Here is a 20,394-nt window from a genome sequence, read left to right as displayed (position 1 = left end):
TTTACACACTGAATTGTCGACGGATTTTTTCGTTATATCCCGATCATGACAAGGAGCTCACGGCGGGTGTGACCGGTCCTCAGGGGATGTTCACTCCTCCATGGCGCCTGATCCCACCACTGACATTTTAGAGGTCCGTGTTTGCTCTACTCCTGATTTGTATTGTTTAATGAACATTTGGGCTTGAATACTGTTCGTTATCTCCATATATTTCACTTCACCTATTTCATTATGGGAGGAATTCAACAGTGATTAATTTTGTTTTGAAATTTAGAAAAAAAAAACTTAAAATTTTGATAGACATCTTATACCTATCTCAATAAAGAAATCATTTGATCATCATATTCACACATTGTCAAAAAGTTGTAAAGGCTCTAATGTTCTAGCTACTTTCATATACAAGATATTTCTAATTATTCTGTGTGGGTATTTTTCGCATCTATATATACAATTTCAAATGGCATCGTACTGTCTGTGCTAGGATGTGTATATAACACCACAAATAATAGAGATTAACAACATTATCCACATAAATCCATGTTGGAAATGAAAGAAAAACAACTTCTAAATAGCTCAGCAAATTTAATATTCTCAGAGATTATAAAATAACACAGAGAAAGAGAGAGAGAAAGCCTAAATAGCTAACATATTCAGACTGCTCAAAGCAATATAAGGGAAATAACCCTTAAAATATTTAATGCATTACCATAATATTCCGTAAAATGAAATAATTTTCTTCAATATTTTGAATAATAGTTTTAAAAAAAACGTGAAAGAACCTAATTCACAATATGTAAAATAATGGTTCATCACAAATGTATATTATGAAATGTTAATTACTTTTTTGGGATGGGGAGGGCAGGACTAATAAAAAGCAATAATTACAAAAGCAATGGACATATAAAATCAAATAAAATATAATACCGTTTACACATTTGTAGACACAACCTTATGTATTTCATTTAAATAAACAAACAAACAGGCAAAACATATTTTTTAAAAAACTAAAAGTCAGCTTGGCGACGTTAATGAAGATTTATCAACCACTCAAGCCAGCGTCTTGCTTTGTACAAAACTATTTGGATCAGTTGTTCTTAAATTATTACAGTATGCAGTGAGAAAAGGGTCTGTATGAGGGAAACTATCATATTCCAATCTGTACACACAGGTCATGTGAAACCCATTTTTCAGTGTTGGATTAATAACGCAACCTCTCTTTATGTAGAATGATGCTATTCAAGATAAAAAGAGTTCCGACGGAAACGGAACAAAAATGGTCTCAGACAGCAAGTGATATAAGTTATAGCTTAACACGAATTTCATCCACGTCGTATGATAGAAACATTCGTGATTTCGGACCAGTGAATAATACAAAATGAGATTCCATATCTACTTTTTGTCCTTTATAGTTACTACGTCATCCGGTGACGTCAGCAAATCTAGGGTCAAAGGTTGTGAAGCGTCGATTACGTCATTGGGTTCAACAATTATAGTTTGTCTGCAAAAGAAAACCATCATTAGAGCAAATGATGAAACTTTCTGCCTCTTTTATAATTACATATCGGTAAATGCATCATTATTTTTGTTCACTAGAAGGAATTTACTTTGTGTACTGTATTGAGTCTTTTATAGATTCCGGTAGATGACGCCCTTTAGTTTCCGGAAGTATCAAGGCTAACAATCCAGACACAAACGCAAACAATCCGAACACCAGTAGGGGCATGGCGACCCCTAAGTCTCCGCCTATAACTTCGTTCTAAAAAAAAAATGCCAATTCTAGATTAAAATTAAAGCAGAGAAAAGTTAATTTTTAAATCACATGCACTTTTTGTTAATTGTTTTATTCATGAAACGACCGCAGAGATAGTGTCTTAATCAATTTTACTGATGAAGTTTCCATCAGCAATCATTTGCTGACACCACTTAGCTCAATGCAAACCTCCAATGCGATTGGAAGAGGGATATTCATCAAGTAGATGCATTTCTCCGCCGGATTCACCTTTTAACACATATCATATTTCGCATTGCATAAAGTTCACCGAAAAAAATCTTATCTACTTTTTATTACAACCTTCTGTTAGTAGCTTTTGAAAAATCAGAATTCAAGTGTTTAGCGTGCCACACAGTAAATCGGAATTCAAAGGAATAATATTCGGAGGAATTTCGGATTCGATCACAGGATTGCATAAGCAAAATGACTGAACACTGATCACTCCCCCTAGGAACTCCGACTGAATGAAATTTAAGTATCTATTGAAGTTGACAGAGTTCTTCCACTGTAGTGGTAACAAGTGAAAGTCTTATTTCAGATAAAACAGATAAATTAAAACTTTTGTAAATGGTTTAACCACCTTTTTAATTTGGAAACGGCAATTTCGTGCATCAATGTGAACTTCATATTATTAAAAAACGGTATTTTGAATTGTAGACTGTTAAACTTAAAAAGATCTACTCTTCTCATACATATAACTCTGACTTATGGTTAAAATGACGCGTAGTATTTTAAATTAAAATTTGAAATTTGATTTAGCTAGAATCGTGTGGAACTAATGAAAGAAAAAGCACGTGGGGTCGATGTAGCCCATTTTCAATATGCATTCTGTTTGAAAGATTTCTTAGGAAGTGGGCTCTTTCGTCAGTCTACCATATGGACCAATAAATTCACATACTCACTTTATAGTGAGCACAGCGAGCTCTGATGACTAACGTAAGAAAAGATGAAATTCGAACTAAAATTTGCACATACGCCTAGCAAAATTTTGTGTGTAAGTATCCCAGAATTCCTTCGCTATCACAATATCATGCGATAATGGCGAGTAGCAGTACCGCAGTTATCGTGAAGATTTAGTTCTTGCAGAAAGCTTAGAAGAAACAAATAGTAACTTTTAATGTAATTCTTAAAAACAAGTACACCTTTTATAGAATGTGATCGGGATGTGTAATATTCAAATGTCAAACTTGCGGTCTACGTTAAAGCACCAAATGTACAGAATGTCAATTACCTTATAACATAGGTCGAGTTAGATTTATTCGAAACATAAATGAATGAATTAATCATTACATTACTCTAAAGGTGGCAGAGGATAGTTTTTTTTAATGCCAAACATATGCCGAGGGGGTACACATATACATGCGATCCATAAAAACATGTACATGGGGACAGTTTTCCAGGGGCTAATTAATTACACTTCATATGCCCATGGCTCACAAGTTATGTCAACAAATTACATGTAATCTGCGTATTAGAGTGCACATGTACCAAAAATGCACCTGGGGACTCCCCAAATTTTGGCTTGTTTTTCCAAGATTTGGGCCTCATTCATACCCATACAACCCACCCCCAGGCCCGAGCGAGCAGGATAAAACACCCAGTAGTCTGTAAATCAATGCAAGCCCTAATAAAAATTCACCAATTGATATGGGGTCATTCACCTTCCCTCTGAGATACACACCTTCTTCTAAGGCCTACTGCTTTTCAGCTGAATTTCCTCTGCAACTGACCACGTGTCTTAGTTTCGCATTTACAACTCTGTATATGATAAGCGTCATAGTGACACCTACATGTTGCACATCATTTTTTTCAGCAAGCACTCTGCTACACTGCAAATGTGTCCCATAATTATTCTAATCATTTTTCTACATAAAATATCACATCAAACAGGGGATATCTCAATTTTTTAAGAAATTTGACTGGGTCTTTAGTACGAAACTATCCCCTGCCACCTTTAACTTTCAAAGTTTGCTTTTCAATTAAAATAACTTTCCATATCTAGAAAGTGCAATCAATTCTGAGTAAAAATATACTAAATATGTCTTATTTCAATGAAAAATAAAAAAGTTAGAGGCAAATAAGTGACCCCACCAATTGTCGGTCAACCACCTTAACCCCATATTCTTTGTGTTACTGTAAAACCGGTTCTTGTAGAAATTAAAAAATGACTGTAAGATGGTATATAGGGTTGGATTCTTAGTATTTATTCCGTGGAGATATATAGTTGATTTCAAGATGAATTAAATGTTTTAAATTAACCCTAAAATAACAATAACAACATATAAATACATAGACAACATATAAACAAGCACATTCACTTTACAACACAAAACGATCACAATTTAAACACATAAAACATTCATTTAAGCCATTACTTTACACTTTATATAAACGCATTCAAAGGGCGATAACTCTTTGAAACTCTTACTGAATTAATGATCTAAATTATATTTCTCTATACTGAAATATTTACAACTTTAAAAATATGAGTTTAACATACCAGTGTATGGAACTGAGTGATTTATCTCTTGATCAGGATGACTTTAAAGAGTTATTACATGATGACCTAATGGATTAATAAATTATAAAATCATAATAATTCAAACCCAGATCTTAATCCAAAGATCTACATGAATTAGATTAAAACATATAACTTGCTCTTACTTTACAATATCGATCTTAATTTTAATAACTTTAGAACTTTCACTCTAACACATTCATACTCATTTAGCAAGTTTATATTAAAATACTTTATTTTCATTCATTATCTTTAATTTTAGTTTATGATCATTAGATGTGTTTATAAAAGGTTTACTTACAGTTTATGGGTGTTTAATATACTCCAAAATATCAAATATTAAATTTTAAGCAATCACAAATCTCTAGCTACACCCTTCTCAGACAGTATCTTTGAATGGAATCCTAAAACAAAGGTTTCCCGCCTGAATGGACAACATTGACCAAACAATACCAACTGACCAATAGAATGTAGGAAAACAGACAATACCCTTATTTATAAATGGACTAATCCTTATATCTACCTTAACCCATAGTCTTTGGGTTAAACCATTATTTAAATAGGGATGTTTATGATTTAAACATACAAAATAAATAATATATTAGTAATGCAGGCGCAGCGCTTGTATAGATGTATGGATGAATGAATGAATGATTAATTCCTGAAATAAAATATATAGCATTAATTAAAATAAAATAAAACTAAGTACAACTACCACATTACTTCAAAAATGACCAACTCCTACAATCCAAAAGAAACTATTTCTTATCAAAACAGTGTTAAATGGTAACTTTGATCAATTTCAAATGCAGCTACATATAAAAAACTCAATAAGAATTGCATGCCTTGATGAAATGTACTCACATGTAACACATACTCTCCTATTTTGGATGTTTTGAGAAATCCCATTTTACCTCTTAATTGCTTGAATTTATACATCTACAGCTTGTTTGCAAAAAGAAAACCTAATCTATTTTTCAGGATATTTATTGTAATATACAAAAACCCCTCTTGCATCAAAGGTTCAAGAAGAAGTGCCCTGGAAATTGCAGTTATCTACCCTACCCCTCCAACCATTACCTGATTCTATTGAAAATATACTGTGGAAATCTGATTTTCCTGACTGTCCTTTTTCTGAGTATATTTCATTCAATTTCAACATATCTGAATGATCAAATACATGCATTTGATTCCCCTGAATATTTAAAGTGATCATCCTGTCCTTACTTGGCATTTGTGAGTAAATTTCAGGTGCTTAGTAGAATCCAATAATTACATGAAAATGTACATATTTTTGATATTTTGTTCATTAAATATGTAAAAAGACCATCTGTTTTGTTCTAATTTAAAGAAAAATATATAATCTATATGAAAATAATGAAAAGTTTAAGTTCTATCACATTATAGAAGACAAATGAGGGGGAGAATGAAGGGGAGGGAGGTATTTTTTTATGTAATCATCAATAGTAAAATGGGTCTAATTTGAAAAAAAATTAAAGCACAGCAATTCTTTGAATAAATGTGGTTCTGTGAACTGATATTTCTGCATACTGACTCATTCTTTTTTCAAAATAATGATATTTAGTGAAATACATGTAAAAAAGAGTAAATTTATGTAATTTCAGTGATATCGCAATAATTAAGCCCCTTTAATTTTAATTAATACTAAGTAATTGCATCAAAATTTGATAAAATATATGTGACAGTGCCCAAACTATTATTTTTAAGCAGATAAATTTTTCTCAGAAAAAAAATTGCCTTACTCTGTTAAGATTTGTTATGCTGATGCTTCAAACTCTTTGAAAATGTGAACTGGGAAAGGTTTACCCCCCTTGTGTTTAGGTCTATCTACCTAAATGAATAAGAGTCAAATGAAAGAAATGTGGTGAGTTTTGAAAATGGCATACATCAATAAACTTATTTAGAGAAGAATTAGACTAAATTACATATTTCTGAAAATTGGTGTTTTCTTGAAGGTGGCAGAGGATAGTTTTTTTTAATGCCAAACATATGCCGAGGGGGTACACATATACATGCGATCCATAAAAACATGTACATGGGGACAGTTTTCCAGGGGCTAATTAATTACACTTCATATGCCCATGGCTCACAAGTTATGTCAACAAATTACATGTAATCTGCGTATTAGAGTGCACATGTACCAAAAATGCACCTGGGGACTCCCCAAATTTTGGCTTGTTTTTCCAAGATTTGGGCCTCATTCATACCCATACAACCCACCCCCAGGCCCGAGCGAGCAGGATAAAACACCCAGTAGTCTGTAAATCAATGCAAGCCCTAATAAAAATTCACCAATTGATATGGGGTCATTCACCTTCCCTCTGAGATACACACCTTCTTCTAAGGCCTACTGCTTTTCAGCTGAATTTCCTCTGCAACTGACCACGTGTCTTAGTTTCGCATTTACAACTCTGTATATGATAAGCGTCATAGTGACACCTACATGTTGCACATCATTTTTTTCAGCAAGCACTCTGCTACACTGCAAATGTGTCCCATAATTATTCTAATCATTTTTCTACATAAAATATCACATCAAACAGGGGATATCTCAATTTTTTAAGAAATTTGACTGGGTCTTTAGTACGAAACTATCCCCTGCCACCTAAAGAAACAAGACGCACTTCCGTTTCGGGAAGTGAATGAAATTCTATAGCACATTGAGAAAATGTTCTATAAGTTTATTCACCACGTAACTGAATACTTTTGCATAGCAAAGTAGTTCGTCATGTCATGTGACATTGTGTGCGCAAAAATTTGCATTTGCCGAATGCCACACGTGCACGAAGCAGTTCACAAATGTCAATGCCTTTTAGACATCGTTTTGGAAGCGCTACTAATATGTGACGAAACATGTGATGTCCAAGTCTACACTGAGTGCGTTCGGCCTTTAACCTTTTAATGCATTCAGTGATAAAGAGGTGGATCTAATGCAAGAGTTGTTGTTTGTTTGTTTGTTTGTTTGTTGTTTTTTTTTTTTTTGGATGCAGTAATAAATACAACTGTGTTTGCCCTAATAGTCGAACCATAAAACGTTACGAATTATTTATACAGATATAAATACATGTATAAATAATAAAATGTCTTTCTTTGTTTGTTAATGCAGGGATTAAGAGTCGCAACCATTGCAGAAAATTATTTACAGTGCAGGTGTGTATTTGCTATTGTAATATTGGCGACAAACAAGTATAGCTATTATATATAGCGATATTATTATCTATGTATCTGTATCTGTAATTAAAATAACAGCTATTTATCGCCACACTGGGATATGTTCTTATATACAATAACAGCTATTTATGGCGACATACAATGATAGATGTATATATGGCATAATTACTATATATATATATATATATATATATATATATGTACATATACTTACAATAACAGCGATATATGGCGATATCATTCCCCCGATCCGAGCACACAGTGAACTAACACCCATGGCGGAATTCCGGACGACAGTCGGGAATAGTTCAGCGGAAAAAAGATAGATGGTGGCAAACGCTGTAGAGGCCCCGATCTTCCCGATAACAGACAAACCAACAACGCTCCACTGCACGCCTGAAAAACAGCAACAATATCACGTTCATTTTGAAAGCAGGGTTTTTTATATTACTATTTCCAGAAACGCTCAATCACAAATAAAATGGTCTCTGTCATTCTTAATACAATAAAGTTTTACGTTTGTTTATCAATTTAATGTACTCACTAGCATTGCCATACAGAACTGGAAATATGGTCAAAATACACGCAGCGCCACCTACTAGGAGAGAACTAACGTAAACTGGTTTTCTACCCAGACACTTCAGCGCTACCAGGGGAATTGAGTACCCTACGACTTCAGCCAGACTTGTTAGCAAGAAGTTAATGTAGATGTCGCCACCGAGGTTTCCGACATTCAAAGAGAGGCCAAAAAATAACATGCTGACAACCATCCTGTATATAAATAATATCGCCATGGTAACAAGAATCACTTCTGTACTAGTACTCTGTATGATTGGATTTGTTTTCTTTATGCAAGTAATACCATTAAAACGTGAAAATGGTAACATTTTATATTACTGCAAATTAGTCTCACAAAATCTGATAAAATGGACCATCTAAAAACTTACAAGGCACAAATCACTTACAAAGCATTCTAGGATTATTCTTTAAGCAATGAATACTTAAACCAGGTATTATATAGATAGATCTGTCCTGTTTTACTACACAGTCAGTTACTTACCAGTTAAAAAAAATGATCACTGATCTGAAAAGAAGTTTTGGCGTAACACACAGTTGCCACACCGGAATGCATCGGTCGTTTTCGAACGTTTCATCGTAGTCGAAGAGTTTTTCAGGAAGTTTCCGGTTATTTACATGAGCTGCATGGCGGAGAATATCTTCGGCTTCTTTTTCTCTTCCTTTAGTTAAAAGCCATCTAGATGATTCTGGGATGACGCTTAAAAATGAAGGAAACGGAGATCAAAACCTTGATTAAACTGGTATCCTAGTCCCTAATTACGTAGAGGAACTCTACGTTTTGGATTGAACATCTATTTAAATATATCTGCATCCAAGAAAACGTGTACTTTAGCATTAGTTCTTTTGCTTAAATGAGTGTATCACATTTACTAAATTAAATGAATGTGTTTAAATACTAGGTTGTCAAACATTAATCGACGCATATATAGAATGTTAAAGCTGAACACGATTCGTAAAAGAAAGTTGGAGAGTTATCTTTGTCCGCCATATTTTTCTTTTCTACACTATGTTCCTTCAGCTCCTATATAAACCTCAGTCTTGTTCACGTTCAGTGTATTTTATTTTACAGATTTCACCTCTGCCGACGTCTCCTCCATTGTCATTGAGATATATTTGGGCACGACAAAAATGACTACTGTATGCTTCTGCCAGGTCAGAAAGTTACCAAAGATATGCAATATCTACTGCATAGGTCAATGCATTTCAAAGTGAAACAAACACAAATGCACATTCAAAAAAAAACATGTGTATTAAAAAAAGGGGGAAAGAAAGAATATGCACTACACGCCGTAGCGACCAGCTAAAAACAATCGTGTAACAATTGCAAAGGGTTTATATACTCCAGTGCTGATATCGGAGATAGAAAAACTAATACGGCTTTTGACTATTTACAAGTCGTGTTCAGCTTTTTGCACCATGAAGAGGCTTTTTTCTTGATCATTTCAATCCTATTGATAAAAATTAGAAAACTGCTCACCATATGTAGGGTATAAATAGTAGGGCGGGGACGGACACGGCGAGGTTAAGATAGCGCCAGTCCCTGATCAAGTATGCAAGCAGTGCGAGTATCACAGCGCCAAAAGCCCAGAAATGCTCCAATGCGATCCCGGACATCATTCGATATGATGGACCCACCAACTCCATTACTATTAGAAAATAATTGTATATCAAAAAACATATATATAATGGAAATTTCTAAATGTTCGACCGATATGTTTACCACCTTCTCCAAAAAAGAATACAATTTGATACCACAGAAGTTTTTAAACAACTTTTTAAAGTTATAATGACCATGTTTTGAAATGTGTTTGCGTTAGTTTAAGATAAATTCGATTATTCTTCCTTACAAAACAGATATATTTTCTTCATAATTCATACCATATAAAGGAAAAATACTCAAACAACTCAAATATACATACTTTCACTTTCTACTTTATTTCTTGACTATATAAAACTAACTTCATGCTCAGTTTTGAAAGATGCAATTGTCCAAAGCCATCATACAAAACGTAAATCATTACTGATGAAGAACATATTGATTACATAAGTATTTTTAATTACATTTATTTAGTGCGTTATCAAGCTACACCCCTCTCCATAGAACGCATAGATATCACAGAAAGCTATTCCATATACTTTGACCGGTGGTAGTGACTAGTGTATGGATTTAAGATAGGCTCAGAATCCTCCAAATAAACTCATAAATTTTTCTAACAATTAAAGTATCTGAAATTTGCATTTCAATCCGAGATATTTTCCTTCATTTTCAAATAATTGCTGTTATTTTGTTCCAGATCTTTACCATGGATAAAGTTGCATGCGCCAGTCATTACCACTATTGTCATTCCAGAAAGAAAGAGGGTAACATGTTTACTCTTCCACCTTACAAAAAAACTAATTCATGTAGAACTCTTACTCATGAAAATTGGGACATTTGATTTAAACAACAAATATATAACGGTAATAACTTACTCATAGTAAAGGACACAGCCAAAAGACCCCCAACGGAGGCCCCCGATAGGAAACGTAGGCACATAAAGGTCAAGAGGTCACTGACAAAGGTCACAATGATGTTAGGGATGATATGTAAAGCGAGGCTCAACAGAAGTCCTTTCTTACGCCCGAATCTACAAAAAAAATCATAATAATGATAATTATTATAACTGATTACTTCAAGTAATTGCAAAAAATATTAGTTTTTTAGCTCACCTGAGCCGAGGGCTCAAGTGAGCTTTTCTGATCACATTTTGTCCGTCGTCCGTCCGTCCGTCTGTCCGTCTGTCCGTCTGTCTGTCCGTCCGTCTGTAAACTTTTCACATTTTTGACTTCTTCTCAAGAACCACTGGGCCAATTTTGACCAAACTTAGTACAAAGCATCCTTGGGTAAAGGGGAATTTAAATTGTTAAAATGAAGGGCCAAGTCCCCTCACAAGGGGAGATAATCAAGATAAGACAAAAATAGGGTGGGGTCATTAAAAAATCTTCTTCTCAAGAACCACAGGGCCAGTGAAGCTGAAACTTATATGGAAGCATCCTGGGGTAGTGTAGATTCTAAATTGTTCAAATCATGACCCCCGGGGGTAGGGCGGGGCCACAATAGGAAATACAAGTTTTACATTGAAATATATAGGAAAAATCTTTAAAAATCTTCTTCTCAAGAACCACTGGGCCAGAAAAGCTGAAACTTATGTGGAAGCATCCTGGGGTAGTGTAGATTCTAAATTGTTCAATTCATGACCCCCGGGGGTAGGGTGGGGCCACAATAGGGAATCCAAGTTTTACATTGAAATATATAGGAAAAATCTTTAAAAATCTTCTTCTCAAGAACCACTGGACCAGAAAAGCTGAAACTTATGTGGAAGCATCCTGGGGTAGTGTAGATTCTAAATTGTTCAATTCATGACCCCCGGGGTTAGGGCGGGGCCACAATAGGAAATACAAGTTTTACATTGAAATATATAGGAAAAATCTTTAAAATTCTTCTTCTCAAGAACCACTGGGCCAGAAAAGCTGAAACTTATGTGGAAGCATCCTGGGGGTAGTGTAGATTCTAAATTGTTCAAATCATGACCCCCGGGGGTAGGGCGGGGCCACAATAGGAAATACAAGTTTTACATTGAAATATATAGGAAAAATCTTTAAAAATCTTCTCCTCAAGAACCACTGGGCCAGAAAAGCTGAAACTTATGTGGAAGCATCCTCAAGTAGTGTACACTCGAAATTGTTCAAATCATGACCCAGGGATTAAGGCGGGGCCACAATAGGGGGAATCCCAAGTTTTACATTGAAATATATAGAAAAAATCTTTAAAAATCTTCTCAAGAACCACTGGACCAGAAAAACTGAAACTTATGTGGAAGCATCCTGGGGTAGTGTAGATTCTAAATTGTTCAAATCATGGCCCCTGGGGGGAGGGTGGGGCCACAATAGGTATTACAAGGGGGGAGTCTGGTAATGAACAGCATGGCCAAAGTTACTCAGGTGAGCGATGTGGCCCATGGGCCTCTTGTTTTCCATTTTTTTGCATTGTTTTCAGAGGAGTTCAAAGTTGAAAAATTTCACTGCATCTAAGTGCGACTTTTTTTAAATACAATAAGGAAATTGCACATTTAGGAAAAAAATTATGAAAAATTGCTACATCAAGTTATGTTGATTAGCTAAATCAAGCTATAGAGAGCTAATTCAAACTTCAGCTAAATCAAGAAATTGTGCTAGATTTGTTCAAAAGTGAAAATTTCAGTGATCCGTCACATGATATATTAGCATTCTGTTGATGAATCGGGTCCTATATATATGATATAGGAAAAGGAAATATTTTCCCAATGTTGTGTTTTGGTTACTATGATATGCCATGAAGTATGGCTAAAAGAGTCATTTAGAACAAATATATTACATTTTAAAACACGTCTTCTATACATTTGCTATCTCTGGGTCATGCACTCTGTACAAACGAGGAAACATTTGTATAAAATGGAGAGAAGATCCAAAGACCATGACATATGAACCTTTTCCAAAATGTAGTACAGTTGTACGTGTAACATGTATCTGTCCTTGACGTAAAAGAATCAATATGTTTTGGTTTGATCCTCGCTTTGAGTTTTTTTTTTTTAATTTTTTTTTTTTTAATTTTCTAAACCAGCAGTCTAGTCATAAATTTATGTGAGTTTGATTTTATTTACTTATTTTTAGAATTTTAATTTAAAATCAAATTTTGATTCTGTTGCATCGAGAGCAAAACCCACTGAAATTTTGAATACATTTGCATTTGACTCAACCTTATCACAATTTTGTTCTTCATTGATTATGTAAATATTAGCTAGGGTGTCGTAGCTGTTAAGATATTAAGCAGGCACTGAGGCTTAAATATTACAATTTTTGACATAAATTTCAATGATATATAACATTTTCCTGTCTGCAAAGCTTTCGTAGAGTGATCAGTCTGTCCAGCCGTAATAGACCAAATTGACTTGGATACTTTAAACTACATGTACTACTAGTATGAATAATTCTTAAATTCGTAAACTTGATTCGTGCTGATTTTATGACAAATACGCCCTTCCTCTTTGACAACGGTGTATTTTTGCGTAATAAAGATGTTTATTTTTTCCATAAATATGATTTACAATATAATCTAATGTAAATATGATTCATAATGTGATCAAATGTAATAGAAACGTAAATTATTTGTGACCCACTATAGCTTAGAGAATTATGTATGGGAGAATATTTTTTTCGTCGTAAGATTTTTTTTTTGTTGTTGTTGAATAGAGCCACAGGTTATCAGCTACCTCCAATGTGACATATCTGTTAGAGCGCATGCCTGGCACGTGTGCCATGAGAGCTTCTGAACATAACAGTATAAAAATTTGCTGAGTGGTCAGAATTTACTTGACACCGATAAAGAATTAAATAAACATATAACCTCTATGTACACCGTGTAAACATCTGAACGATCGCCTTGAAGGAAAGTATGCATTTATCTGGGTCAATTTTCTGCTTCGATATTAACCCGAGTTTTCATCAAGGTGACATTGTGTTTTCATTTGACTGTATGTAATAATGTTAATTATATCATATATATTTTCCTGCTCTCTCTCTCTCTCTCTCTCTATTTATATGTATATAAAAATAATTGAATTAATAACCTACAATAAGGCGATCGATCTTCAAACAAATCAAATTCCTATTGAGGTGCATGTAAATATCATAAGAAGATATTCTGATATTGTCAATTGTCTCTTTTTTTATCAAAAGAAAAACCAATAAGGAGAATGGTAAAAAAAAAAAAAAAAAATTAAAAATGCACAACAGGGACGCGCTTTTTGCTTTGTTAAATTGTTGCTGCTCTGTCGACTTTGCTGATTTTTTATAGGCACCTTTTCTTCGAAAACGAAAAAAAAAAATAAACTTACGCATCGGCGACTACACCAGACGCGAATGCTCCGACCATGAATCCCGCCATAAATGACATCACAGTGTGGGTGACGTAAGACTTCTTGTGACAGACGAGGTCTACCTGAAAATTTGATGCAATGAAGAGGAATTATTGAAGTTCTTTAAAATTTTACAACTATTAGGATTCTGGCATGTCAAACGTTGCAATATTCGATCTTTCTATTTCTATTGAATAATTTTCCATTTGTATAGTAAATTTCAATTGGATTGTAAAATTGTTAATTTGTATTCTATAATATTTCATTTGTATTCTATGATTTTCCATTTGTATTGCATAATTTTTTTATTTTCTTGTATAATTTTTCATGTGTATTATATAATTTTCCAATTGCACTTTATAATATTCCAGATAGGAAAAAATAAAATAAAAATGGAAAATTATAGAATAGAAATGGAAAATTGTACAAAAAATTTATTCAAAAAATGTACAATACAAATAACAATTAAACAATACAATTGAAAAAAAAACAATACAAACGGAAAATTGTTCATACAAATGAAAAATTTAAGATTACCAATGGAAAGTTTTAAAATACAGATAAAAATTATGGAATATAAATTAATGAAAAATCATAGAATATTATGGCATTTCAAGCTTTGCAATGTTCGGTCTTTTCCATTTGTATCGTATAATTTTTCATTTATATTTTACTTAATTTTCCATTTGTATTCTATCATTTTCTATTTGTATTTTTTTTTTATCAAGATGCAATTGGAACAATACAAATTGAAAATTTGTATTGTTCCAATTAGTATTTGTAAAAAAATTTGTATTTGTAAAAAAAAAAATTTGCATTAAGGAAATATGAAGATAACGAACAGTAATCAAGTTCAAAAGTCCATTGAAACAATACAAATTGGGAGCAGAGCAAACACCGATCTCTAAAAAAAAAAAAACAGAGATGGGATCAGGTGCCATGGAGGAGTAACCATCCCCCTGTCGACCGGTCACACCCGCCATGTGAAAATAATGGCCTAACAATTTATATGAAAAACGTCAGTCAGAAAATAAAAGGATTTAATGATCATTGTACACCTATGTACGTTTTCTGAAAATTTAACAGTAGATTATTGATAGGGGAGCCAAAACAGGGACCAAATTCCAGCTTCTATAAATATACATCCTTCGCTAAAAATCGGCTACTGAAAAGGAGATTGCACTTTTTTTGTATTAAATTACATGTATATATATTGAACAAACCTCGGTCACAAAAGTACTCAGAAAATCCGTCTTGTCGTAAACCCATTTCGAGCACTTCCGGATAAAGCTGGAATCTTCGATACTTGATTCGTTGTCGCTATGGTAACTGTATAAATCACATTGTGAGTAAGGTGACAACAGAGGAAATTTGGAAGGCGGCACACTGCGGTTAATCATCATTTCGTGTCCTGTGCCCTGTATCGCGTAGGTATCGTTTTCTGAGATAGCACACCTATAGATTAAAACATTTTTTTAATAATAATTTATTCTCTATCTCCACCATTGCTCTATAGATATGATAATTTTAGGGTATATCGCTTGGTCTGAAGGGAAATAACCTCAAGGCTGTTGGTGCCCCCCCCCCCCCCCCCGTTAAATGATACAAAAATAGATCTCTCTTAATCTCATTAATTTGCCGCTTGATCTCTGTCTCGAATGCATCCTCATAACGTCAGGGACCCTGGGTCAACTCGTAGCCACCCAGAACCTCTGACGCTGTGAATTCTGTGCCTCTATTACCGGACTAAAAATGTCAAGAATCGGATAAAATTGAAAATATAATTTACAGAATGATATCATTTATTTAAGAAATCGTCCATTCAGTTAATTCAACGTGGAAACATTTCTTTAAATTTTCCCAGGTCTGATCTTGTTTGATATTCTTATTTTTTTTAAGGAAAAGATTTAAAAAGAGTTAAAATTGTGCAGGGATAAGAAGAACGATTTTGAATTGAAAAAAAGGAATCAAGAGAGGATCTGATTAGGCTCTATTTCGCTTCTGAATTGTTCTTAAAAATAGAAATCATATTCTTATAAGTAGATGTTTATCAACCCAGATACATATGTTTTATTAAAGCTAAATTAAGCTAAATTACTCAAAAAAAAACTTTCAGAAAAATGTGTGAGTTCTATTTTTTCCAAGTTTTCCGACATTATTTTCTTTTTTTTCTTTTTCGATAAGTTACATATAAAATTGAACCTGGGACGGAAAACTTGTGAAGATGAACAATCATAGGTTTCTTGTCACAAATACAAGTAAAAAGGCTGGAGAAGTAATTATAATAGGTCTATTACATAAACGAGGCATGTTTTACCTTCACCGTTTCGACATTTATACGTTTCCAGAATAAAACCTGAAGGTTTCCGAAGAGAAATGTATCTCCCCCCCCCCCCCCCTGTCTAATTTTGAACTCTTATGCTTACTTCCTCATGAGGTTTTTCTTATAAATTAAGTGTCATATTTTTGAGATTAAAAAAAAATAGTTGAAAAGACTCCTTAAAAGAATTTTTTGATTTTTTCAATCTGATTAAAATCAGATCTTTGTTACGCTCCGAAATTCTGATAGTCGCATCAGACAAAGATCTGATTTTAATCAGATTGTGATTTTTTTTAGCTCTACTGGTCAGAGACCAGAAGAGCTTATGCGATAGTAAGGTGTCCGTCGTCCGTCCGTCTGTCTGTCTGTCTGTCTGTCTGTCTGTCTGTCCGTCTGTCAGTAAACAATTTTTCAAAACGCTACTCCTCCTACAGTTTTGGTCCAATTTCAATATAACTTGGCACACAAGTAGACTACACTAAGATACATAATTTAGTGCATCGGTTTTTGATTTCGATGGACGGTGTTGCCATGGTTACTAAAAATAGAAAATTCTGTGAAATTCCTTTAAAACGCTACTCCTCCTACAGTTTTGGTCCGATTTCAATATAACTTGGCACACAAGTAGACTACACTAAGATACATAATTTAATGCATCGGTTTTTGAATTCAATGAACAGTGTTGCCATAGTTACTTAAAATAGAAATTTTTGTGAAATTCCCGTAAAACGTTACTCCTCCTACAGTTTTGGTCTGATTTTAATCTAATTTGGCACACAATTAGAATACACTACGATACATAATATGTATTTCCGTTTTGTTTATTTCGGTGAATGGTGTTGTCATGGTTACTAAAAATAGAAATTTCCGTAAATTACTTTCAAAACGCTACTCCTCCTACAGTTTTCATTTGATTTCAATATAACTTGGCACAGAAGTAGACTACATTAAGATACATAATTCTATTTATTGTTGCATGTTGCAAATTTCAAATCCAAGTGCTACTTTTCTTTTGTTATACGTACAGACCAGTAGAGCTACAGTCTCATCAGAGACTTCTGCTTAAAACTGTGAATTACTTGTTCATAAATGGAAAAAAAAAAAAAAAAAAAAAAAAAAAAAAAAACATGAACCCAAGAAATTTGATGACGTAAACTGTACAATGTAATCATTAAATTTATTTTTTGACATAATGTTTCGAAGTACCAATTCAATTCCAAGTCCCGGATAATTTTCAAGTACTAAAAATAAATAATTTTCAAATGTTGAATAATTAAAATATTTTATTTGAATATTAAACACTTCATTAAATATATTCGTTAATTAACGAGTAGAAGCTGGTATGAAAGTAATATATAATTTTTGCTGAGGCAATTATAATAATGAGACCCACATACCTTACACACATTCTCTAAGAGTGCACGTGCACTTAATGATATTATAATTGTCAGTACTTGTTAACGGAATATATCTATAAACCGTAGAAATCGGCCAAGGTTTATAATTATGTACACGGAGTATTCGCCAGTAATAAAATATCTAACTAACCCAAGGGTTAGAAAAAAAAAAGGAAATTACACAGCTTCCAAAAATATGTAGACGTTCATAATAACTACAGAGTTATAGTGATGACTTAAAGATCTTATCAATAAACCCGACAAATCTTCATGTTCCGCCAGCGAAATGATATATCAAATCCGCCACTTATTTGCTAACGTTCCGGCATTGGTTCTCTCTGTTTCTTGAGATCCACGTAACTAACCTGATTTTACACGTGCATTCTGGGTGATAGATTATAACATACATGGAGAGAGCATGCAGGATCTGCAAAAAGTAGTCGACTTATATCACCCCATCCTATTATTATACAATAATTACACAAAAATGTCATTTCTCATATGATATATGCCCTCTATCTTGCACACATTTCGACGTTCGGGCATTGCTCGGAGTGCTCTAGAAATCGGACAAGACCAAGATTCTCTCTCTCTCTCTCTCTCTCTCTCTCTCTCATGCACATGTATTTATGGCACTGGGGCAAAAACCAGGGTGCACTGGAAATAGGGCAAATCTCTCCCGATTGTTGGCTAATCGTTGACACTCGTTACATGTTTGAGAGTTTATCAGTTCGGCCTTCGATAAATAACTTTTCTTAGCGTTCAAGGCTATAAATAAAAGTTGTAGAAGCACCTCTCTATACATGTTGTCGATTAGCAAAAAAAAAAATATTTTATGTCATCAATACTTCGTTGTAAAAAAGGAATTTAGTTTTGCACAGCCGTGATGAACATATAAAACCACCAGTTTGAGCATTAAAACCACATAAGTTATAAACATTAACAATTTTTGAGTTTTTAAACTTGAAATGATGGAGTCTTGTTATTTTAAAGTAGATTTTATAAAATTATTATTTAAATCAAAATTAAAATTGTTATTTTTTATCGGGGGAGGGGGGGGGAGGGTTAACAAGATATCAGGTTTGCGTGTCAATATGGAGGCCAAAGGAGAATTTTTAACATTAAAACATTTAACTGAGTGTAAAGATGAATCTCAAGCAAAGAAGTTTAAAAGAAAAGACGAAATAATAAAAAATAAATGAATATAAAAGAATAATAATTTTTTAATTCAAAAATATGAAATAAATAAATAATAAATCAATCAATCAAACAAACAAACAAAGAAACTTTAGACATACCGTAAAACAGTATTGAGTTGAATCTGAAACAGGGTGGAGGTATGCAAAATAAATAAATAAATTTATTGATCAACTTTAAAGACAGGCCGTAAAAAAAGTATTGAGCTGAAATCGCGGGACCCTGACCCGTGATGGGTGTACTCAGAATCGTGGCACTGAAGGGTAAAGGGGATGAGGGTATGTACACTAACCTGTGATTGGGGACCCCCAGGATGAAGACGGTCACCATAACCTGCATGGCGCTGGTGATGATGGGGAGACAAAGGAGAACGTAGACCCTCCTCTGGTACCTCCCAAACTCGCCCACCTGTCTCAGAACGCTATCGTACGTCATCACGACTGGCGGAATTAAACTGCTGTCACTTTGTCCGTCTGTCTGTTTAGGCCTCTCTAAAATTCTCCAAATTTATCACCGAATAAAATCCTTGGTCAAAATTTACAGCGATATGCAAAGCCAGGGAATGCTGCGTACTCTTCGTAGGTCACCAGCTGATCTGGTGCACGGGGTATCCCCGTTTATTTATAACTTAGTTGATTGTACTGTTCCGGCCTACTTGCCGTGGAAAATTACGCTGTTTGTATTTTGGCACAAAATTGTATTTGTATTATACGTCGAGTGTTGTCAATCCAAATTTTATCGTATTTTTGTTTAGAAGTGCGCATTTATAATGATTATAGAATGAATCTGTCAACACGAGAACCTCCGATAAGGAGGTCAACCTTAAGATGACAACATGTTGCTTCACAAATAAAAGTAAATTTTCGATTGATTTATCAGGTAAAAACGCAGGTATATGCGTAAATCATGCCATCGTTCATTAACTGCGCATACTACGGTCAAGATTTGACCTCATGTTCTACATCAGAGGAAAAAAAACCTCCGTAAGTTCATTGACTAAACGGCCAATCAGTGCTCCATAATTCCATCATTCATTTACCACAAGGGCGGATCTGGGAATTTTTTTCAGGGATCCATATCCACTCAAAAAAATCCCCCCAAAAATATCCAAACAAAAAAGGGTAAAATAAAATTTTCCCAAAACACAAGATACGGGTGGGTCGTCGGGGTGGGAGGGGGGAGGGGGGAGGGGCTGTCCACCCTCATTAACAAGCCACTTTCTTTAATATATATAACTCACCGTCGAGAGTGGTCCCTGTTTTTTTTTTTTTTTTTTTTTTTTTTTTTTTTTTTTTTTTGAAGGGATAGGGTTCAAATTAAGTCATTCTTCGTTTATTTTACTACATATAAAATCCATAGAAATAATTAAATAATTATATAATATAGTTTAAAAGACGTACATCTATGGTATGAAAGTTATATATACTTTTGAGAGACATTTAATAGTATGCCGTTAAGATGCTTGTATATCATACATATTTTTATAA

The 20,394-nt window shown here is 33.9% G+C and overlaps 1 protein-coding gene across 1 annotated transcript; it reads right to left on the bottom strand.

Moving 5' to 3' along the window:
* Positions 1 to 576: 576 nt before the first annotated feature.
* Positions 577 to 19,506, bottom strand: LOC133180778 (organic cation transporter protein-like). The gene is made up of 10 exons (XM_061315241.1): positions 19,200 to 19,506; positions 15,217 to 15,448; positions 13,973 to 14,076; positions 10,533 to 10,687; positions 9,538 to 9,706; positions 8,542 to 8,757; positions 8,026 to 8,252; positions 7,696 to 7,877; positions 1,605 to 1,756; positions 577 to 1,498 (listed from the first exon to the last, which is right to left on the bottom strand). Exons 1-10 carry the CDS (start codon positions 19,340 to 19,342, stop codon positions 1,390 to 1,392), a joined length of 1,689 nt encoding a protein of 562 aa, XP_061171225.1. The 5' UTR covers positions 19,343 to 19,506; the 3' UTR covers positions 577 to 1,389.
* Between the last annotated feature and the right edge of the window lie 888 nt (positions 19,507 to 20,394).

The sequence above is a fragment of the Saccostrea echinata genome, unplaced genomic scaffold (assembly GCF_033153115.1).
Source record: "Saccostrea echinata isolate AGI-Se365-2 ecotype Australia unplaced genomic scaffold, CSIRO_AGI_Sech_v1 ptg000007l, whole genome shotgun sequence".
Taxonomy (NCBI): Eukaryota; Metazoa; Mollusca; class Bivalvia; order Ostreida; family Ostreidae; genus Saccostrea; species Saccostrea echinata.
This window is presented reverse-complemented; position numbering and strand designations above follow the sequence as displayed.